This window comes from Coffea eugenioides, chromosome 10 (assembly GCF_003713205.1).
Source record: "Coffea eugenioides isolate CCC68of chromosome 10, Ceug_1.0, whole genome shotgun sequence".
Classification (NCBI taxonomy): domain Eukaryota; kingdom Viridiplantae; phylum Streptophyta; class Magnoliopsida; order Gentianales; family Rubiaceae; genus Coffea; species Coffea eugenioides.
The window spans coordinates 8,495,436-8,519,530 of record NC_040044.1 but is presented as its reverse complement, the minus strand read 5'-3'; the positions used below and the strand labels follow the sequence as shown (position 1 = coordinate 8,519,530).

At 36.8% G+C, this 24,095-nt stretch overlaps 1 protein-coding gene across 1 annotated transcript in view; it reads right to left on the bottom strand.

Moving 5' to 3' along the window:
* Positions 1-24,095, bottom strand: part of LOC113748970 (BEACH domain-containing protein B) — a 39,294-nt gene that overhangs the window by 6,331 nt on the left and 8,868 nt on the right. The window contains exons 8-33 of the mRNA XM_027292581.1: positions 18,932-19,000; positions 18,160-18,585; positions 17,562-17,889; positions 15,952-16,404; positions 15,687-15,845; positions 14,539-14,688; positions 12,896-13,051; positions 12,664-12,705; positions 12,190-12,534; positions 9,684-9,857; positions 9,347-9,507; positions 8,865-9,180; positions 8,350-8,779; positions 7,793-8,129; positions 7,481-7,669; positions 6,110-6,371; positions 5,771-5,962; positions 5,477-5,695; positions 5,225-5,395; positions 4,390-4,505; positions 3,746-4,210; positions 3,388-3,598; positions 1,978-2,199; positions 1,398-1,874; positions 987-1,328; positions 442-891 (exon numbers count right to left, since the gene is read on the bottom strand). Of these exons, the coding sequence (XP_027148382.1) occupies positions 442-891; positions 987-1,328; positions 1,398-1,874; positions 1,978-2,199; positions 3,388-3,598; positions 3,746-4,210; positions 4,390-4,505; positions 5,225-5,395; positions 5,477-5,695; positions 5,771-5,962; positions 6,110-6,371; positions 7,481-7,669; positions 7,793-8,129; positions 8,350-8,779; positions 8,865-9,180; positions 9,347-9,507; positions 9,684-9,857; positions 12,190-12,534; positions 12,664-12,705; positions 12,896-13,051; positions 14,539-14,688; positions 15,687-15,845; positions 15,952-16,404; positions 17,562-17,889; positions 18,160-18,585; positions 18,932-19,000 (6,862 nt within the window). The remainder of the gene's footprint in view (positions 1-441; positions 892-986; positions 1,329-1,397; positions 1,875-1,977; positions 2,200-3,387; positions 3,599-3,745; positions 4,211-4,389; positions 4,506-5,224; positions 5,396-5,476; positions 5,696-5,770; positions 5,963-6,109; positions 6,372-7,480; positions 7,670-7,792; positions 8,130-8,349; positions 8,780-8,864; positions 9,181-9,346; positions 9,508-9,683; positions 9,858-12,189; positions 12,535-12,663; positions 12,706-12,895; positions 13,052-14,538; positions 14,689-15,686; positions 15,846-15,951; positions 16,405-17,561; positions 17,890-18,159; positions 18,586-18,931; positions 19,001-24,095) is intronic.

Here is a 24,095-nt window from a genome sequence, read left to right as displayed (position 1 = left end):
GTGTGTGAAAGAAAGAGAGAGAGAGAGAGAGTATATCTAGCCTAAATATGACCATGATAAGGTAGTCTTAAGCATAAGGTAACAACTCTGTCATACCCTAATCTTCTAGGCCACATTTGGAACATTGAACTTTGCTTCAAGAAAGATCACGAAAAGTCTTTTCTGGCATTAGGTTTATTAGGACAACAAATAGAAGATAAGTATTACACAAAAGTAAAGAATCAAACTTGCATTTTGACAACAATGACTATTCAATTGTGTTATAATTGAACTATGGATAGAAGTTTAAACCTTTAAACAATATGCTGATATAAGTGAACGCCTGAAAAAATCTTCATTTTTGGTAGCTTTCTTTTGTTTTTCTTTTCCTTCTTAAATTCCATAACTGATGAGGAAGTTACAGTGGTGATCATTGATTGAACAGAAGAGAGTTTAACTAACCTCAAAGCGTTTCAAATCTAATGCTCCAACAGGTTTTGAAAGGTCTCTGAAAGTTGACGACTTATTGAAATCAAGACTCTCAGATGAATAATCAGCTAATACCCAAGGAAATACAGGATACTGAGTCAAATCATTATAAGATCTCCCAGAAAGTGTGTTGAGAATCATCAAATACTCAAAATTTGTAATATCTCTTCTCCTCCAGCTCTCTCTGGCTGTTTCAGCCATCTCCAGTGCTACACGTCTATCAACAAAGGAAATAGCTCCACTCTTGTCCTTGTATCCCTTTGGAGTTATGGATTCATTTCTGGTTGCTACAATTAGGTTCCCGACATCTTTTGCATCCTTTTGTGAGGAGAAGTTGAAGAACACTGGAGCAACAGAGTTGTTGAAGAAAACCTCAATCGCAGTGTATCGGAGCAGATATCGAGTCCAATGAACAGCCTTAATCTATAATCAGCAGCACAAATTAGAAAAGCAAAGTTCGTATTATAGGCATGCAATTATCTTAAAATCTAACAGTTGAACATTTACAGTGTCAACACCTTTGAAATGTTCCATCTTCTGTGGCGCTTAATGTCTTTGTATTGCTTTTGAAGAATGTCATCTTGAACAGCATTAATGCGATCCAAGACACTTCCTCTTTCAGAACTCAAATCTGAACCGATAGGAAACTTATAGAACTTCTGCTTGTCAACTACCCCCAACTGATCATGACTTTTATGATCTAGGTTACCTGAGGAGTCAAAATTCTTAAAAACAGATGAACCTCCAGTACCTTCAACTAAAAACTCTCCAAAGAAGTGAAGGTAGTTCTTCATCACAGCCAAACGTCCAGCAAATTTTCTCTTCAGTGTTACAAGAACACAGGGAACAGATTTAAGGACCTGAATATTACTCCAAGGTTAGAAATGCAGATGCATATTTGCTATTCCACATAACTTCATATGTCATACCTCATTATTTTCTGATTCTGATGTTAAGTTGGAAGAATCTTTTCTGTCCTGTACAATGTCCTTCAGATTGCTACTGTCTTTCACTGTCTCAGGATACTGTCTGTCTGTCAAATCTTCTGGGGTTGAGGCCTTTGGATTGCTAGATTCAGCATCATTATCACTCATTTCTGAGGTCCCTTCATCTGTAATTTTGCGAATTCCTTTGAGTAAGAAACGCTTCATCTGCTCAGGAATATGTGCACCAAAACCAGTTTTGGCATCACTAACAGTAGAAAGGGCATCAGAGTTTGGGAAGTTGCTTGAGGGATAACAAAGCTTTTCATTAAACCGATAGTTACGTCTCAACTTCTGCCTTCGACGCCATCCATCTTCTGTCTTGTCGAGTTTCCAATGTGTTATAGAATTGTTTGGAAACGTTTTAGCAGACCATGGACCTCTCTCGTCAATTAGAGACCGAAACATATGTATCCACTTTTCCTAATAAAGCAAAATTTTGAACATCTAAGCAATCCTCAAATGTATAACCATTTAGAAAAGCAATTACAAAGGCAACAACTTGACACAGATTCTGTTGGCTTACAGCGATACTCTGCTGCTCCTCGTCACAGGCAAGCTGGAAAGAAGCTCTTCTACCATCATCGGAAGCAAGAATGGAACTTAAATTACTCTGTGTCTCATCTTCAAAAACTCTCTGTTGATTAGACTCTGAATTTAACACTTCATCCATTCTAAAGCGGAGATCATCTAATTGCCTAGTCCGATCTTCTGTTGAACCTTTTATGTACTTCATTTCATCAGCAACCTAAAAAGTGCAACGCTCAAATTTGAAGATAAGATTCAGAGCAATTGCAACAATAACACAATTAGCTTGCTATCATCTGCAGTTCCTGAATCGAGACATACTTTCTTTTATCATACAATATTCTCTCATATGATCCTTTTGCCAAACTTCGATGCCAAATTTAAATTAGATTTTCAAGAGTTGAATACAGAATTCTTCTTAATATACAAGTGTGAAATTCTTTTTGGGGATCAGGAATCAGGACATTATTGTTAAATGTGGAAATAAAGTAAACTCTATATACAAGCAACAAGCATTGGGCTGATGGAGAGGCTTGGCTAATTAAGGATGATTAGTTGTGGAAGGCATGTAGTCAGTCCTCTGGATTGTCGTTTGACATCACTCCTATGTTCCTATTTCACCATACAACTTAATCTTGGGCATAAATGAAAAGTCACTAAACTTCTCAGCCATTACATTTACCACAAAACAATGTTGAAACATTAATTATAAGTGTCAGAATGGAAACAGTAATAATATACAATACATTCTCTTTTATCCATAACAGTCATGTTTTATCTGAATACCCTCCAATGGTTCTTTGTTGATAGCTTAAAATTTTTTTCCAACCTTTGTATCAGAATTTGAGTGCACAAATGTCAGAAAGCTGTTATTTATGACCATATAAAACTCACAGAGCAAATTTCAATTAACTTATGATATATTCAAGACACTTCACAACCTAATATTACTAGTTGCTTACCTTCTGAATAAAGCATTCCATTCCATAAATATTGTCAGCACCTGTGGTGTTATATTGCATCCTTTGGTGCCTCATTTATACAACTAATTTACCTTCTCCAAACAACAAAATCAAGCCCATACTATTAGTACAATCTATAGCTATACTGTTTGTATTTCTGAACAAACTACAAAATTCCTGGCTTAATTCCTTAAACCTGCTTATGTTTTTGTAAACGATCAAAAAGTGTTATACTTCATTAATTTTTTTTAGAAGAGCGAGTATAATTTATGCAAACGAAAACCAGTTCAGAATGTCAAAAAAATTGTCAAAGAAGCTTGGGGACTTTGCAAGAATGAAATTCTTTTTCTATCAAGCAACACCAGCATGGAACCTACAGGCAAAATGAATATAGAACAGATCACATAACTTATTTAAATAAGGCTAGGAAAAAGTGAGGCAAGTACCGCAGCAATAACTCGATCCTTTTGAATTAAATTGTGAAAGGCACTTGGTTCTTTTGGATTGCCACCCAAGTCTGACGAGTCATCTCTGCTCATACTGGAAGCAAGTACCAACTTACTGCAATTGACCGTTTCTCGAATCAAGTGAGAGAGAACATGGATTCGAGCGCCATCATCGGATATCCCATAGTGAGACCTAACAGCAAGCAACGCCCTGCACAGAAGCCAACCAATTGTCACAAGTTCTCCAAGAGCAAAAGAAGTCAGGAAAGTACAGCATACTAACTCAAGCAAGCCAATGCACCACAAAACTTTTGATTATTTGTTGACCAATCTAAATCTATGAGGCATCAAACTGTACCATATGAAAAGTTGCACTCTGTTCTTGCTTTGCTCATCATCAGCTGTCAGAAGACTAGGAAGAAGAGGAATAAACTGCTGGACACATCGAGATGCCCTTTCAAGTGAGGATTTACAAAGATAGAGAATCATAAGCCGGAAAACAATCCTTGGACACTTCTCCCCTCTTAACAGCATCGCCTTATCAACAGTTTTATTTGGCTTCCCACCTAATGCATTACTAATTCCCCCAGATACAACTACTGCAGCCATTTCTGCAGCAGGGATATTGAGTGACTCCACCAAGCCACGGGCGCGTTGGCTGAAAGATGGAATTGATGTTGATGAAGATCTGGGCAATGCTTTGCTTGGGCCTTTGCCATTCATCATACTGATAATAATCCAAATATTGTCATACATAATCCACCATTCATCATCAGTTTTCTCATCTTGTATGGAATCATCTTGCTGTTGCATCCATGGGTTTCTGAAGAAACATATGCACAAAATTAACAAGTTAACCACAGGAAGTTTGATTAGAAGGGATGTTGGCACATCATGGATAGTTACCAGACAGAAGCTCCAGCATCTGTTTTTTTTTTTTTTTTTTGTGGTTTTGGGTGGGGGTGGGGGGGGGGGGTTGGAAACAGAAGAATTCGAGGGTACCTGGATAAGTCATCACGGGGTTCTCCTTGAAGGGCTTCAGATAAAACAGAGCCAACATCTTTGCGATTTTCTATTTCAAGAAAGTCAGGAGGATATCCAGAGCCATTTGTTGGAAACTGAGAGTAAGCAGAGAGCAAAGAGAAAGGTTTTACTTTTCTTTCTTCTGTTTCTTCCTTTCTTTTGCATTTGGATACAAAAGATAGATATGCAGGTCTAATGAAAAAGCTTTGAGGAAATAATCAGAAGATTCACTCGTCATGCCAGCGACAAAGATACAGACAGAATTACGGCTAAACAAAGTTGTTTATTCACCATTTTAAATTGGAATTCAGGTTTGTGTGGGAAAAATGATAATTAATTAACTGAAAGGAAATCCAAGCAAAAAATCAAGCGAAGCAATTAGTACGAAGTCTCATAGACATCTAACTTCTACAGGAACTAATGACAAACAAAGCAATCTTCATGTGTACTCATGCTTATAGTCGACTCCAATAGTGAATAATAGTATTAATAGTCATATTAGATGCTTAACTAATCAAGGAAAATAAAGTAATGTTCAATGTGATAACGATACCAATTAAGGAGTACGCTCACAATCACCACTTGCTCTATCTGATGATCCTATGGCTACTTCTAAATTTTGCAACGACAATAATAACTTCAAAAATGCCTGAAATTCCTCCTAGTACACTATGAAAAAGAATAACAGGGTTACATCTTTAGCAGCAGAAATCCAGCAATGCTTTATGATGTGGAACACAAAGTAGAATTAAAAAGAATGAACAAAGGATGATTCAGTAACAGCACAAAAGATGAAATCTAAAACCCCACATACCGGAATCTTATGATCAACTTCAAAGATCAGTATGTCATCAACTAGTTTTAGAAGATACAAAACATTGTCTCGACATGGTTGAGAGACAAAAATGTTTTCTTCAATAGATACTAGCCTCTGAGTTATGTCAGCATAGACATCATGAAGGAAATAATGATATGAGATGCCGCCCTGCAGAAAAAGGAATATACTTATTCACATTTATTTGACAATGCATATATTCTACTTGATCAGGCATTACGAGAGACATACTTGGTCACATTCCATATGCAGAAAATTCATCGTCTCCTCCAGCTGTTGCCAACCACCTTTTACAGAAACAATGTAGTGACAAAGAACACAGCAGTATAAGCTCCTAACAAACATTCGCTCATTCATCTCAATGTCATTGAGACTTTGTGACTCCATTTGGTAATTTTTAACCACATCAAGTTTAACAGATGCGAGCAACCATGCATTCCATCCATTTTCCTATGTGAATATAGAAAGTTATAAGAGGATGGTACATCCAAGGCAAAAAGTAAATGTAACCAATGATATCTGTACCATTAGAGCTTCAATATTGGAAGGATTTGAATCAAGAAGATCGAGTAGATCGCCAACTATTTTGATTCTTGCTACTGCATCCTCGCAACCTGACAAAAATCTGAAAATGAGACCCAGAATTTGAGGAAGGAAGAACTGAGAATTACTTCTGCTACTTCTTTGCTGCTCAGTCTGGTTATGTTTCTGCAAAACCTGAAAACAAAAGTTTGAAAAAGAGTCGTTCAGCTATTCATTCCAGAGTGTCACAAGTTCACTATACAGTCACAGAAAAAAATGATTGCAATAACATAGCTCAACAACAACCAAAAATGAGGAGTGGAGTTCATATGACAGCTATACCTGTTTAGGACTAGCACCTCCAAGAAGAACATCAAACAGTGTTGCACACAGAACATCTGTCTGTGGAAATTTAAAGAGCCTGTCCGATATCATGGAAAAGATTGGCTGCATCCTTAAACTGACTTTCTTATAGCCCTCTTGAAGCGATTTGGACCTTCCGACAGCAATATTAAAAAACTTTGAACCTTTTTTCTCAGGTGGAAGACCAACTAAAAGCCTTCCAATAAACTGCAAGCTTAGCAACCTAATGGGCTCAAATTCCCTGTCACAAACAAGTAGGAATTAAGAAAGTTAGATTGGAGTATATCTGCATGCTGATCCAAAAAAAAAAAAAAGGCTGCTTGTTCCAAGAATTAAACTATGCATCAGCAGCCCCTCAGAGTCGAGCTAATCTAAAGCAAACTAAAGCAAACCACTACCAAAGTACCTAAATCCAGTATATCTCTCCCATCATTCTACTCTTGATTTGTTCAAATAATATATAATATTATTTTAAAAGTGCATGCAGCATTCTAAAATCCAGAAGCAAGAAAGTATAACGAGGGGTAACAACCTTCAAATAGAGAACATTGGCAATTTTCATTCAGACACACCACTAAAGCATCAAAATCGGAGAGAGAAGGAGGTTGCAAGGACAGGTGACAAAGCTATGCAAAGGAATGCCCTAAATTTGGATAGCAAATAATGCTCAGCACCTCGTGTAAGCAAAATATTTGGGTCTTTATAGATTTAAGTGTAAAAAAATCTATGGTAGTGTACTCAGTTTGCAGCATTTGCAGTAATTTGGGACAGAGAGGTACTTAAGGCATTATCAATGTCACTTAATGTATACAAAACTGCTGCACAAAAAAGTCATCCACACCTCCTGTCATTGGGTTTTTGCATTTGTGCATTTTATGGTTCTTCTGTTAAAAAGTATTTACTTTTCTTCAAGGGGTATCATTCTTGTCTTCTATCCCCAATGAATATTCCTTTTATATGGGAAAGAATTAAAAACCAAAGTCACTGAAAACCGGTAGACTTACTCTTTCTTAAATGAAACACTTGTAGATCTCTCAATTCTTTGAAATGTTTGTTCAGCTTAAATATTGGTAGAATACATTGCTCAAGTACAAACTGTTGTAGTAGAGATTACACACAAGTGTGGAATTTTCAAAGAAGTTAGCGGAATATGAAAAGCCAACAATGCAATCACAATGACAAGATTGCTAAATAAACCGATGATGAGGTGAAAAAATGAAAAAGAACTCCAACCGAATACAGTGAAATGACACAAAGAATTAGAAAAGGACCATTAATGTAAAAAAGTGTTGAGGCGCAGCAGTTCACTGGAGGTCTAAAAATCCAACTGCATAACCACATACACCATACCTTTCAAGAAGATTGACAAAAATGTGACAGCCACCAAGCAAATTGAGCTGCTCCAGGAAGGAAGCAAGCAATGGTTTCTGGGAAACAGCACGAATGACCATGTGTAAAACATCTTCAATGCATGACATATCCTGACTGGTCTCAAAAAAAGCCACCAATGCTTTTATGTCTGTCACTGAAATATGCTGCCTGCATATCATACATAATGTCAAAGGCGATCATTTTTCATAAAACTAAAATGAAAATACTAAAAGAGAAACAAATTGAACAGTATAACTACAAGAAGCAAGCAGGTGAAAGAGAATACTCTACCTGAGACTCATCTCACCGAGACTCAGTAACAGTAAACGGATCTTATGAACTTCTTCTCTGTCAGGTCTCTCTCCAATAACTTGGTTTGTTCCAGGAAGCAAAAGTTGCTTGCTTCCAATAACAGAATTGGATTTTGCATTGGTCCAGTAAAATTTCCGTATTATATCAAGAACACAAGGGAGCTTACACAGACTCTTTAGTAACCTTGGATCATTATCCAATTGTTGAATGAGAAACATATACAGTTCTCTTTGCACCTTGTACACCGTGCAGACCCAGATAAAGGGGTTGAGAAAGACATGGAATATAGCGTCTTCAACAAGTGCATCAGACAAGCCTATAAAAGATTTAAAATTACAAAACTCTAAGGGCAAATATTATAACTAGCTTCAGAATAAGTAAAAGAATGAAGAATGAAGCCCATGAATCCGTGTGATATTCACATCTATGGTAATAAACATACAGTCGGCACAATAACAATGCAAATTGAAGCTGAGAAATCTGTACAAGCATTTCTAGACAGGTACAAAAAGAAGTAAAGATTTCATGAGATGTACCAGAATTCGCAACGACATTGAATAAATGCTTCAAAGCTGACAAAGTTTCCAAATTAAGCTGCTGGGGAGGAACAGATTGAAGCAAAAACCCCAATATAGAAAATCCAGAAAGTAGAAGCATCTGTTGCTGATTGGCCAAATTCTCATCCAGAACAGAAGCTATAAGCTCAATGATTTCAGCAGTTAAACGTTCCTTTGTAATAGTTGCAAGTAAAGTTTCTCCAAATTTCTCACTCTGTGTGTGTTCATATAAATCAGACTGAGTGAAAAGTGGAAAAAAAACAGATACGCCACCAACACAGTAAATGATTTGTTGTAGCAACCGTCTGGAACAGAGCTGTGTCCCCATCAACACATTAGCTTCAAATGGGTCATCTGGCAAATGCTCCAGTGAAGGAGAGACATTGTATAGTGTCCTTCCGTTGCTCGCCTAAAAAACATATAATTTTTAGAATTCTGTAGGACCAAAGACAAATAAAAAACTTCCAGTAAACATGAAGCAACAGAAATATAACCTGTGCATTAAGCCCAAATATTATTCTGGATGAGAGGCCGTCTTTGGCATCAAGAATGCTACCAGGCAAGGGATTATCCACAGAAACTGAAACTTCATTATCAAGAAAGGAATACATATAGCTTGGTCCCAAGGAATAAATACCCTGTACTTGTTCAGGAGTAATGGCATCATTGAACAGGTAAACTGGACCTATCTGACCAAAAAAAGGGGATGAATCCTTGATGGAGAAAATTGCATCATCTTCCTCGTACAATTTTAGGTTGAGTTTTGCACCAATTGAGCAACTAGTCAAAACTTCATTAACTTTTGCATATCTGACCAAAAAAAGATGAAAGAAAGGTTAATATCTATCAAGGTTTTAATCCTTCTAATGCCCGTGTCTTTGGAGGGCTGGGGGAACTTGAATGATCTGTTTAATTAAATCTGCAATTTCTTCCTCCTAATACTTAAAATTGAATTTCATATACAATTGCACAGCACCTGCACTTTTCTGAGGAGATGAGAACTCCATCAACAAAACATCTCAGTTGGCTTCCCCCTGAAAATGCTCTGCCTATGGTATGTGTCAAACACAGAAAATGCCATTTCTTTCTGACAAGGTTGACTTGCAGTGACACAGCCTGGTGCTTTTGATTATTTGACTGCAAAGACGTGAAACACATAATCATAATTCCACAAGCTAAAGAATAGACATGCCACAGAGATTTATGGAGTTCACAAACCAAAAATAATCTGAAACAAGAAACCAGATCCAAGCTGTAAACTTACATTGACAGAAATGCAAACTAAGTAACAACAGGGAAAACCTGAGTCTTACCTCATAAATCAACCAGTCTTTTGCAAGAACAGCAAAGCACCCTCTTCCACTTTCTGTTAGAAAACTAAAAAGACTCATTGTCCCACTTCTAGGAAAGCTTTCTACTCTGAGCCAACAAGAAAAAGAAAATCCTTTATTCAAAGGCCAGTGTACTGGTGTTTTGATCATGACCCCCTGCAAGTGAAAGAGAAAGCATTACAGAGTAACAAGGTCAATTTTCTAAATTAGGATATCTAACAACAAAACTTAGATCCATAGCAGCCAAGAGAGAGTGGCAGGGACACAGATAGAAACAAAGACAGAGATATGCTGCTAACAGATCCTTCTTGTGCACAAAACTTTTGTCGCTATAATTAGTGCAATCGCAAGGAAAAAAATCCAGCCAAAAGAAATTATTAAAAAAGCGGACATGGAGAATGTAAATATATACATGGAGTGCTGCCTAAAATAAAATTAAAATTGGATATGGACATGAAAAAAAAAGAGCATTGATATGCAGAGAGCTATAGTAGGTAGAAAACATAGGCTATATATGTAAGACAAATGTGATAAGCATGGAGATGCAGTCTAAGTGGCTTTCATCACAAGTCTGAATGGCAACATTAACTAGAATCCTAGTCAATATACTCTCTGTTGAGTTGAGAATTTATATTATATTTTTGAAGGCTCCTACTGGAATTAATAGGTATATAATGAAGAACATAGCAAAGAAAAATCTCCATAGAGCCTTACTTATAGCCATTACAAGATCATAACCCTTTCAAAACTAATTAGGGGGAGAAACATAGATATAACACCAGAAATTATTGGGAATTCTCACTTTACACTTTCTTCACTGAGTTGCCATAGTCTGTCTCTTTCTCAAACTTTTGTGATATAAACATTTAAGTTTCCAAACCCATGCTGGACCAGTTTTCTCGTTCATCTTACATTTCCGACTTGCATCCAGTCATTACTCGATGAATACCACCAGTGAACACAGATATGGAGTTTCTCCAACTAGCATTCTAAAAGACCAATCCAGCAAAACCACAACTCTTACATTAACTTATTCATCATTATTCATGCCATGCTGGATTTGGGCGATAATGTTTTCTTTACCTAGTTGTCAAAGTTGTCTTCTAGTCTATATTCTCCTTTCTAGGTTTTGATAGAGATCAATTCTAACAAGAAGAGAGGAGTATGTTTGGAAAAATCAGTTTTAGTTTTTTCCATGCAGTCCAAAAGCAGTAGGCATTAAATATACAAGAGGCAATCTTGGAAACTTAATCTCTCTTATTACCATGTGAACACATAATGAACCTCTAATAGGCTCAAAATTTTCATGAATGGACGGAAAGCTATTATGAATAATGGTGCTGGCAAGGTCAACCCATATGCATCAGCTGAAGAATGCATCAGACCAAATGGCAAATGATAGTTGAAAAGAGAAATGTATAACCACCTGTTACCACTATATGCGCAAATACACAAATAAACATTCCACGTATTACATTGAGACATGTATCACCCTGATGCAACATGAACATACCGAAATTCATATGCGAACTGATAAACAGCCACCCATCAAATATTTCCAGGCATATATGTTGTTACTCATTGGCAGTCAATGTTTAATAAAAAAAAAAAGGATTGCAGCTGTTGGTAGTGGTGAAGAGGAGTGTGAACCATGTCCTGGTAGTTGAGGAGCCTTATTCACTACTATAGCCATAAGTATCAAAAAATTGGAGCGGAAGTGATACCCCCCAACTTTTTCAGAAAAGAATTCCACCAGCCAAGGAAGAGGACAGTTTGAGTTGCTTATTCTTTCCTATGCACACCCAAAGTTCTCAAAAATGATAATTAAAGATGGAATGTAAACCTATGTGTTGGGGGATTTAGTGGCAACCACGTTTGCCCCCACTTATAGCATGTCCAACCATCTGCAGGAAGGTTACTCTAGCCTTATTTTGATTTAATTTGTCAAGCAAATTAAATTAAATGACTTCTCCTCAGAAGCAGGCAGCCATGCCAGCTAAACTCAAGCTCTCGAATGCACATGTATCTATAACTTCAGCCAGATTTGCTCTAGAAGTCGATGAATAGACTAGAATAGAATCCTTCATTGCTACAAAGTGTACGACTATGAAATGTATATAATAAACAAAGTACATAACAGTCATAGAGAACATCTGAAACTATTTACAGTAGGAACTAGGCTTCAACTATGAGATGATGAATTTCAGAGGATAGCAAAAACTCTATGGAAAGCCTATTAATTGGATGCTTATATCTTCTCTTCTAGAAAAAGGGGAAAAAGTTCCAGCAAATATGTTCACCCTATCTCAGAGATCACTACTATAATTACTAAATTTCACATATATGATGCACATGAAAAAGGTATTCTTGGGCTCATAAAACGTGCAATCTCAACATTTAAATCCATTAATATTCTCTTATAAATGAGCAAAAACATTTATCACCATGTAACTTCTAAAGTAGCATTCAAGGACACCACTAGACTTACCGAATCAATCCCATTAAAATCAAAGAATGCTGTAGGTCCTTTCTCATTTAGCATTGATAACATGCTGGTTAACAATAATGAGCTGTACTGCTGCCTAGTTCCAACTTTCTCACTTCGGAGAAGAGCAAAAATTTTTCGAATATCCTTTCCTGAAATGCTATATCCACCTGTGACCTGGATTAGGTGCGCTATTTTCAAGACCACCTTAACATTATCCTCTTGTGAAAACCAATCCAGAAGAAAGTTTAGGATTCCTGCTCTGACACATGAATCTCGATTGGATATGGAATCTCGTAGCAGTTGAAGAAGAACATTAAGCCCATTATACCGCTCTGAGTCACTGCTCTGCCCAGTCATGAAAATCACTAGGTATTGGCTCAAATGAACTTTAAAACAAAGGCAATCTGACATTCAAAAAGAAAATGACAGAAAGTCCATTACTCAGGAACACGATGAGGGATATGAAATACCAACCTTCTGAAGAACATTAAGATAAAGCAAGATCACATCCTCATTCTGTAAATAGAAAAGTAATAACTATCATCAGTACTTTACACACAACTAGTACAAGGAAACCAGAAAACATGCCTTACAGCTAAATGGTCAGTGAAATTCCCATACACGGCCAAGTTCATTTTCCAAAAGGAGCCTAAGGTCCACCTGGCAAAAGAATGGCGATATTCTGAATAAAACTTTGAAAACTCACCTTTATCAGTGGACTTGCTTTAAGATCAAACTTTCCATCGACCAGCATATCAAGCAGAGCACTTAAAAGTGATTCACTTGGCTGCCATTGGCAGAAGTCCAACAATAAGCTCTGCAGAGTCTGGTAACCCTTGCCCACAAGAGCCCTAAAAGCAGCCTAGACAAATTTAAAATTTAAAATCAGCAAAGGAAAAGAACAAATATATGGAGGTAAGGTACAGCCAGTCATTTATCCAGAGAGCCCATGAATATGTGTACACAGACCAGTTAACTAACAGTCCTTACAAGGCTGGTCAAGAACACAAATGATTAAATGTTAGCAAGCAGTCACTGCATCATATTTAATATATGAAGCATACCTATGGACAATTAAGGCCTGAGAGCTATTTGGGCCATAAGCATACCAAAGGCCTTCAAATTAAAAAAATCCCAACACAAAACTTAAGCAAAATAACGATAGGACCAAACCCCTTAATTTAATGGGACAAGTAAACAATTGAGGCCAAGATTGAATTGGTCAAGCTCAAGAAAGGATAGGCCAACCCAGGGCCAAGTTAAACAAGAAGGTCTCAATTCAAGCTTAATTTCAATAATATTTACACCAAACCCAAGTCCACAGCCACTAACCTGGTCCTTGATCTAGAAGAAACTAGTATGTACTCAGCTCATAATCTGTAAACTCAAATTTTAACTTTTGTTCTTTATCCTATTTCAGAAAAATTAAATTTAAAAAAAAAAACAAAGAAGAAGAAGAAGAGGCTATGAGCATTACAAGAAAGACCATGCTAAGATCAACTCAATTGTAAGTGTCAGCAGCCAACTCCAGTGTGTCAGCTAAGACACTGGGCCAATACAAAGACACTGTAACCAACCTCCAGCATGGTCTATGCTAAGGCTTGACAACTGACGCCAATATTATTTACTTGTGTCCACCCTAATAATTTCAGATACAAATCTTCTTCACTTTAATACCAATAGATGTTAATTTGGTACTAGAATTTACAATTTCCAATCCTTTAGCAAATAGGAATTCGCAGGCCTATAATAATTAACCCCCCCCCCCCCTTCACCCCCCAACCCAAAAAAAAAAAAAAGTTACTTTCTAGCTTGTTAAAGTTCATCTTTCCTATTTCTCACAGAGCCTAGTAAACAAAAGTGTCAACCAAATTCTTAATAAATCTTTTCAGAAATGTTTCCCAACTAGACTTTCTAGATTCAAATGGACCTTCAAAGAGCATTCTTTTCAAATCAATCACAGCCTTGTCAAGATTGTCATAACACATATTTTCAATCTTCGCTAAGTTATAAAGCAGCTCATGTTGTCCTGTCCACAAAGACATATAGTTCTCTCTGGATATGCAGGGACATGTATAATCTACAATAATCATAGTCAGAAAAAATGAGGAGTTATCTTTTGATACGCAAAACAAAAAAGTTGACCAAACACAGCCAGAAAAAGGCACAAAGATAAGAAGTACAGTCACATCAGCGACTACTAGAGTTGAGAAGGGAAAAAACCGTGCAATGTTCAACCACAGCATATTAGAAGCTCAATTATACTTGTATCAAGCTACGAGAACTGTAATCTAAAGTTCAGTTTCAAAGTTTTAAACTACATAAAACTGCAAGGAAAGTAGCAGGCACCTTTGAAGCATCATCGCCAGAGAGCAGGCAGGTAAGTGTTTGAAGAACGTTGAGAACCAACTTCTCACCAGTTGTTGCATCAAGGTTGCCGTTCAATAATGATACAATGTGCAAAAAGCACTCACCATCCCGAAACAAAGCCCGATATTGCTGATAATAAGGAAATAAGATACAAATCACCCATAAATACGAGAGGGAAAAAAATCTCCTACAGCTTCATCAATTACGCATTTCCCAATGGCAACAAACAACCATCCCCTGATTCCCCAGAACCCATACCTACAGTCAACTGCCATTTGAAACAATTTGGCCCTCCCACGTGAAATATGTTCCAGCCCTCCCACATGAAATATGTTCGAGCCCTTCACCCTGCAATACCAATGCCTACCCTGTGCAGTCATATTCCCATTGCTGTCACTAGCTAGTACAGTCCTTCCTTTCCTCCACATCCAACACAAAACCTCCCAATTCCACCTCAGTACAAGGGATATCTAATAAACCTTGACAATTAACCTAGATGCCTTGACCCGCTATACCAAGCTTCAACGGGCAACAATAGCAAGGATCAGAGTCAATTAGCTCATTCACCATAATCCCAATCCATTTAACTGACAATTACAACATGTGTGTGTGTCATTTTCCTCAGTTGTCTAAATCCATAGGAGAATATGACAGACAAGGTTTTAAAACAGGACGTGAAAGATGGTGAAAGAGGTGGTGTGGAAGCAAGTAATTAAGCCAGTGCCATGTTGGAGACAACTGATATACATATTTCTTTCTTTCCTGTGTAAAGAAGGAGATATATTGTATGCAGTTGGGGGTAATAGTATCCAGAAAACAAACATAGTAGTCTGGTATGGTTCAAGGAGGTAACATGCAAGAGACGCTTGAAAGTAGCTCATGGTGTCTCATCATTGTCACATAATTCAGCAACTATTCTAAGACCGAGGCCAATTAACTTCTAAATCATATTATAGAGGCATTTTTTTATTTCAAAAACTGGTAACAACATATTTAGCAGAGACTGACGATTCCTTTTATCATGACACAGCGCATGCAAAAGAATAAATGCAATAAAGCACATGCATAAATACAAGAACAAAAATGGATAATAGAAAAACCAGATTTGGTTCACCTGATTAACATACCATTTGATCCATCAAGAGTATATTTCTCATCCCAACTAACAAATCAACTGACAATTCCGCAAAGTTCATCTCTCGTTCCTTCACATGAGTGAATGTCTCAAGATACTTGGAAGATAAATACAATTTAGCTTTTCTATCCTCCTCAGATGAAGGAACTACCTGTCACATAGAATACTTGAACAGATGTAAGTATCCATCTGGTGCTTAACTGCGAGAACAATGATGACTAGCATTAAATAAATTTTTTATGAGCCAAACAATGTACCTTCATCAAATCAAGAATGTACTTGAGCATACGGTTTCTCAGATCTTCTTCCCAGAATAAATCAAACAAGCAATCGATGCAAGCAGAACTATGGAGTATATAAATTTTTGCATCATCTGTGACAAAATACTCTGCAAAAAGTTCAAGGCAGGTTTCCACACTTTTGTGCCAGCTGGGGACAGTTTTAGGTGAATCAGAAATCCCATTGTTTAAAAAGACCATTTTCTCAGAAGTAGTTTCTGAAAAACTTGAACTCAAATGCCTTTTTGATTCTTGAGCCAGAATTGAAGCAACTTTGAGCACCCGAGGAATCGCATCAAGAGCCTTGAAAGAAGAAACAGTTTTCTCAGGTGAAAGCTGCATTACATGAAGAAGGCTCTTTGCAAGAACATTAGCAATCTCAGGATTAGCAACAGATTGTTCAAGGGCATCCAGTAAAACTGAACATTCAGCCTGCCAGAAAATGAAAAGGACTTGTTGGAGCACAAAAACAAACAAGCAGAGAAGGAAATACAGACTGAAATTTATGAAGAACATACAGTTTAGAGATTACAAAGAGAAGGGAGGCAAATCTTTCTGCAAGTTAAACATAATACATGCTTGAGGAGAAAAAGGATTACAAAGATGCCAAAGTTAGTTTTGGATTCATGATAAAAAGAAGAACAAAATATTGAAGAAAAACACAGTTCCATAGCAACAATTTAGTAATGAATTATAGCACTTGTCAAACAAACAAGCATTGATTTTGTAATCACAATCCTGTAAAGACTATGAAGGGTCACCCAAAAGATAAAGACAGAGAAACAGATTAAAAGTAACGAGGAAAGAAGTCATCAAATTCACAGAACATTGATTAACAGATCAATAGATCAACAGATTATTGACTTTGTCTACAATATTTTACAAAATTCACAGTAGCAGTGAAGTACTCTTGATGCGACATTCAGACGCTGAATCTCATGCAAAACAAGGGGAACTTAGAGTGGACCTGGATCAGGAGGTGGTCATCTTATTCTGTTCAGTGAACAGGTCTTACATATGCCCAATCAACCTTTAAACATGTGATTGAACAACTCTCTCTACAACAAATGAAAACATCACAGGAGTGATGAATATACAGACCTGAACTTCTTGGATTTAGAGACGGGCAAATATATTGCCAAGCCTAGTAAAGCAGGCTTGTGACCTGCCTGGGGGCATTTGAAGTCAACCAACAAGACGTACAAGGAATATCTGTACTGCCATGTCAATTCATAACAATCAAGTATTCTAGAGCCTAAGCAGATTTGGTGGTGAACCAAAAGTTGCTCCACTGTCTGCTGTTGATCTACAGTTTCCATCTTTTGATATCTTATTTTCAAGGACATGCCATCCAATAGAAGTTCCTTACCTCAGTCAAATCTTCTAGGAGTACCTCTACTCACTTCACAACCAAGAAAGACAGATTTACACAAGACAATAATCTCTAACATCAGAGCATATATACCATGCAGCCAAGAGGAGGGAACAAAAAAGAGCTGATACAACACAGGCAATTGGCAAAATCTATAAAATCTAAAATAGCAGATGAAATATTTAATGTGAGACCCGCACAGAAAGAAAGAACCAACCAAGTTATGTGAAATTCCACTTAAAGTTGCTGCCAGCTCCAGGAATGAAATTGCTTCCACTTGGAGAACTTCAACTTCGTTACTACTGATATGGCCCTCATTCCCAGTGAAACCAGAAAACTGTCTGCTTCTCATAATAAAACCTTCAGAACTGGAGCAGTTATCACCAGAGAATTCTACTGCAGTTGGGCCATAGTAGAAAAGATTCTCAGAGAAAATAAAGTCCCACGCTCCCTCAACCCGGAACACATCCAGTGATGAAGGCAATAAAATAAGGATCTTCCGGAATGTCAAAAGAACAGAATGCTGCAGCGTATACACAAAAATCCTAGAGAGAATACATAACAAAGCATGTAAATGTCAGGGAAAAACTGAAATATGGAAAAATAGGCCTAAGATAAACCATATGAAAGAGAAAAAAGATGCTAATAATAAATAAAGAGCCAAGCACATGGACAATCTGAAACTACAAAACCACTGGATGAGTGACCTCTCTTCCCTTTGTTCCCCCTTTCTATGTATCTGCTCCATGCAGTTTTGGCAGAAGCCAGCAATTGGGTGCAAAAGAGATGAAAACGCGAGATACTTATTTACACACCTTAAGTGGCTAGGCAGCTCATTTCCATAGGAGCATGCCTTAATACAAGGGAATATTGTAAGAAGCACCCTCAAGAACCACTTTATTGAAAGCTCAAGATATGCTGAAGAAACTGGCAAGGTACTTGTACTAGTTGATGGTTGAAGATTTTGATGTATAGCATCTTCAAAACCAAGAAGGAAAGAACAAAGGACTGCAATCAAATTCGTAACATAGTGATTCCAATTTTGTGAATCAGGTGCTGGAGGAGAAAGCCCTTTCTCGTGAAGTTTGGTTGCATTAACATCCTCATCGTCATGTACAAGCATTTTCAACTCCTGCTGCTTGTAATCTTGAAGCATGAATGCGAGCGAACAAAAGCTATTAGCAAACTTCTGTACTCTTCCATTCTCAGACAGGAATTGCAAATTATTCATATTCCCAAAGCTGTTAGCTGGTTAAGGGCATGACTAATTTTTGCAAAACCTCAAAGCTATTAAATGCCAAGGGCATGAAGAATCTTCTAAAGTTATATTAAAGCACTGAGATAAGAGCTTAAAATCATAAAAGTAAACACAAAAGTGCTTATTTTTGCAACTCCATGTTTATGTAAATCCTATTTGTCAAGCAAACTTAAAAAGAAAAGAGCCAATTTAATTTTCACGGTCTTCTGCATTTCTAAAGCACTCTTGCACTATGTGAGAGTTCACAAGGCTTGGAATACTTGCTTGAACATGTAAAGCAAATTATGAAAAGCAACCAAATACAAATATGTCAGAGTTCAAAAGGATACACAGCCTCTCTAAGTATCTCCAAGGAAAGAACGTGCAGCTGGAAAATAGCCTGCAAGGAATTTTCGGTTCTGCAATGAGAATACCCACAACATCAGTGGCTAGTGAAAATGACGAAAGAAAATAAATTTAAGTGACATCAAATGTTGTATCACACAATGCTATACCAAAGCACGACTACCTATAAAACAAGATAATCGACCCAGTTGAGTTCAGTTTGGCCATTCAGGGGCACACTTTCAAAAATTATTTTGGTTACAAAGTCTAAAACTGAAATTGATGCTATAACAGGGAACAAAATAATGTAAAAACTCTTCAGGATGCAAATACCACACAATCAAGTAAAACAGGAACAGGAGGCAAAAAAGGAAAAGTTTCAATGGTTGAATTGGAGCCATTTACTTGCAATGTTGCTTTTAAGAGAATATAAATATTCTTGTAGATAATAAATTAGTAGAGGTATTCTTGTAAATAGTTTGTTCGGTTTGTACTCCTATAAATACTAGTTGGTCACTCATAACATGGTGGCTAGATGTTTTTCTCCCAAAATACATATTCTCATGGTATCAGAGCTAAAGTCCTAGGACTAGGGTTAAACATCTAACAAAAGTCCTGTTCATCGCATACTGTTCACGCATACTATTCCAAGGTACTGTTTATCACAAATTTTGACTGTTTTTTGGTTTGAAGTGCTATTCGCTATGGCTGAAAGTTTATCAAAAAATATCCTGACATCCACTAATATTATGCCAATGGTAATGCCTCAAATCACTAATTGAAAATTGAATGACACTAATTATCAACAGTAGTCAAAAGCTGTTAAGATTTATCTGACAGGCTTAGGAAAGCAACGATATCTCACAGATGACTCTCCTATAGAGGATAACAAGAAACTAATGTGGATTCAAGAGGATGCCCAAATTCTTGGAGCACTATGAAATTCTATGGAACTACGAATTGCTTACATATGTTCTCATTGTGAAACAACAAAAGAAGTTTGGGATTATGTCCGGTTACTATATTGCAGTAATCTTTCACGGATGTATGATATTTCTTTGGAGTATTTTCAGTTGCAACAAAATAACAAGACAGTAATTGAATATTTTGCTGATCTCAAGCGAATTTCGAAAGAATTGAATGCTGTAATGCCTCTCTCAATTGATGTTACAATTATGCAAAGGCAAAGAAAGCAAATGCTTGTGCTCAAATTCTTGGCTAGCTTTAAGCCAAAATTTGAACCAATCAAATCTCAAATTTTAGTAGGTGAACAATTACCGTCCTTTGCAGAGGCGTGTGCATGTGTCTTACGTTCTGCATCTAAGGACAATGCACAGGGTGATGGTGCTCCAACTAATGACAAGTCTGCTTTAGTTGCTAACAACAATCGAATAGAACAACTTAGTCCTGGACGTGAGCAACTTAGCTTTGGACGTGGCTCTCATGAAAGAAGAAGTCAAGGAGGCCGTGGAGGCCAAGGCACCCGTGAGTGCACTCATTGTGATTGGAAAAATCACACTCGTGATACTTATTGGGATTTAGTTGGAAAACCTTCTCGGTTTGCTAACGTGGTTACCACTGAATAAGCTGAATCAAGTTCTTCAGCACAAGGGTCCCAGAAGACTTTTACTATATCCGAGAAAGATTATGTCAAATTTCTGCAATACCAAACTGCAAATCACGCATCTCTTCCCTCTGCTTCTTTAGCACAAAAAGGTTATGCTATGGCTTGTCTCTCCACATCATCTAATTTTGACTCATGGATTATTGATTCCGAGGCTACTGATCATATGTCAGGTACCTTTATAAATTTTTCTAATTTTAAGAGTCTACTTCCTTTTCTCATGTTACTTTAGTTGATGGATCTATAACTAAAGTGAAAGGACTAGGCACTGTAGAAATTAACCCATCTCTTCCGCTGTCTTCTGTTCTTTACGTACCCAATTTACCTTTTAATCTAATGTCTATTAGTCAGCTTACTAAATTTCTACAGTGTTCAGTTACTTTTTCTTCTGATTTTGTTGTCATTCAGGATTTAAAGACAGAGGACAATTGGTGGAGGGCATGAGCATAATGGTCTTTATTTCTCAACTCCAATGATCCGATTGCATGTCCTGCTACTATTTCTCCTCTTGAAATTCACTGTCGTTTGGATCATCCATTTCTACAAAATTTGAAGAAGTTGATTCCTACTTTGAGTTAGTTGTCATCATTAGAATGTGAGTCTTGTCAGTTAAGAAAGCATCATCGTGTTTCTTTAGCCCCTAGAGTCAATAAACGAGTTTCTAAACCCTTTTTGTTAGTTCATTCTGATGTTTGGAGTCCTAATCGAGTCATTTCAAAGTTAGGTTTTAAATATTTTGTAATCTTTGTTGATGATTTTTCCAGAGTTACATGGCTTTATTTAATGAAAGATCGTTCAGAACTATATTTTATTTTTTGTGCATTTGTTACAGAAATAAAGAATCAATTTGGTGTGCTTATAAATATACTTCGCAGTGATAATGCGAAAGAATATTTTTGCACTCCTTTTGATACCTTTATGACTAAATCTAGTATTCTTCATCAGTCTTCTTGTCCCTACACTCCACAACAGAATGGAGTTGCTGAAAGAAAAATTCAACATTTAATCGAAATTGCTCGAACACTTTTGTTGCACATGAATGTGCCCAAACAATTTTGGAGTGATGCAGTTTTAACTGCATGATATTTAATTAATCGTATGCTATCCAATATTCTTGGAGGCCAATTACCTCACTCCATTCTTTTTTCTCATGAACCTGTATTTAAATTACCTCCTTGTATTTTTGGATGTGTGTTTCGTTCATCAACTTGCTCCTAGGGTGGATAAATTAGATCCTCGTGCTATTATATGTATTTTCTTAAGATAAGCACGAGCGCAAAAAAGGTATGGATGTTACAGTCCAGTTTTAAATCGTTGTTTTACTTGTGTTGATGTTATTTTCTTTGAATCCACTCCTTATTTTATAAAACAAGGTATGCCCTGTGAGTCAGACCAGTGTTCCTCTTTTCCTTCTCCTATTTTACCAGCCCCTTCATCTTTGTTACCTAAATTATCTAGTCCACCAGATTCCACAACTCGATTATCTCGTCCAAATCTTCAAGTTTATTCTCGTCATTCTGTAGTTGAGAATGCTCCTGATATGCCAAGCACTTCACCAATTACCTCTCAATCTTCAAATCCAGGTATGATGCCCTCCTATGAGTTAGATCTTCCTATTGTTTTACGCAAAGGTAAGAGACATTGTACTTATCCTATTTCTAATTTTGTATTTATTCTCGTCTCTCTCTGTCATATTCTTCTTTTGTTGCTTCACTTGATTCTGTATCCATTCCTAAATCTATTATCCATGCTCTCAATCATCCTGGTTGGAGATTAGCTATGCAAGAAGAGATGTTTGCTTTGGAGAAAAATGATACTTGGGATCTTATCCCTCTTCCTTCTAGTAAGCCTGTTGTTGGCTGTAAATGAGTATACACTATAAAAGTGCAGCCTCATGATTTTATTGATAGATTGAAAGCTCATCTGGTAACTAAAAGATTTACTCAGGTGTATGGAATCGACAATTTAGAAATATTTTCTCCTATTGCAAAGATTACCTCTGTTCGTCTTCTTATCTCTTTGACAGCAACTTATAATTGGTCATTACATCAGTTGGATGTGAAAAATAAGTTTCTACATGGAGATTTGGAAGAAGGGGTATATATGGAACAACCTCCTGGATTTGTTGTTCAGGAGGAAAATTCACGGTTGGTTTGTCGTCTGAAAAAATCCTTATATGGATTGAAGCAGTCTTCTAGGGCTTGGTTTGGCCGGTTTAGTAGTGTTGTGATGGAGTTCGGTCTACTAAAATGTGGAGTAAATCACTCTGTATTTTATCAGCTTTCTAATGTTGATAAAATTTTATTAGTTGTTTATGTGGATGATATTGTGATTACAGGTGATGATGTTATAAGAATCCAGAAACTTAAATCCAATCTGCATATAAATTTTCAGACAAAGGATTTCGGTCATTTACAGTATTTTCTCGGTATTAAGGTAGCTCGGTCTAAATATGAGATTTATTTATGTCAAAGGACATATATACTCGATAGGCTGAGTGAAGTTGGGATGTTAGATTGCCGACCTGTGAATATTCCTATGGATCCTAATGTGAAATTATTAGGAGATCAAAATGCATTACTAGATGATCCTAGGCAATATCGAAAACTTGTGAGTAAATTAAATTATCTCACTATAACGAGACCTGACATTTCGTTTGCAGTGAGCGTTGTGAGTCAATTTCTTGATACCCCTCGTACTAGTCGTTGGAATGCTATTATACGAATTCTCATATATCTTAAGAGTGCTCCTAGACAAGGGTTGCTGTATCAAAATCATGGACACACTGATATTAAATGATATAGTGATGCAGATTGGGTAGGTTCTGCATCAGATCGAAGATCGACCACAAGATATTGTGTGTTTGTTGGTAATAATTTAGTGTCATGGAAGAGTAAGAAGCAAACAGTTGTCTCCAGATCAAGTGCAGAATCTGAATACCGCGCTATGGCTCACACTGTGTGAGTTGATTTGGTTGAAGAGCATATTACTTGAAATTGGGTTTGAGCATAAACAGTCTATGAATTTAGTGTGTGATAATCAGGAGGCTGTTCATATTGCATCTAATCCAGTGTTTCATGAAAGGACAAAACATATTGAAGTTGATTGTCATTTCACTCGAGAGAAATTGCTTGATAGAGTCATCAAGACATCTCATGTACCGTCTATAGATCAATTGACTGATTTGTTTACCAAGAGTTTAGGGAACTCTAGGATGAAATACATTTGTAACAAGTTGGATGCTTATGATATATATGCTCCAACTTGAGAGGAGTATTAAGAGAATATAAGTATTCTTGTAGATAATAAAATTGTAAGGGTATTCTTGTAAATAGTTTGTTAGGTTTGTACTCCTATAAATACTAGCTGGTCACTCATAATATGGTTGCTAGATGTTTTTCTCCCAAAATACATATTCTCAACTGCATAACAAGAATCAAAAAGCATTATTACTGAATCATGACACTAAGAAAATTCTTGATTCAAATGGCAAGGACAAGGGCAGAGGAGAGGAAGTGAGAAACATATCAAACGTTCTTAAATAA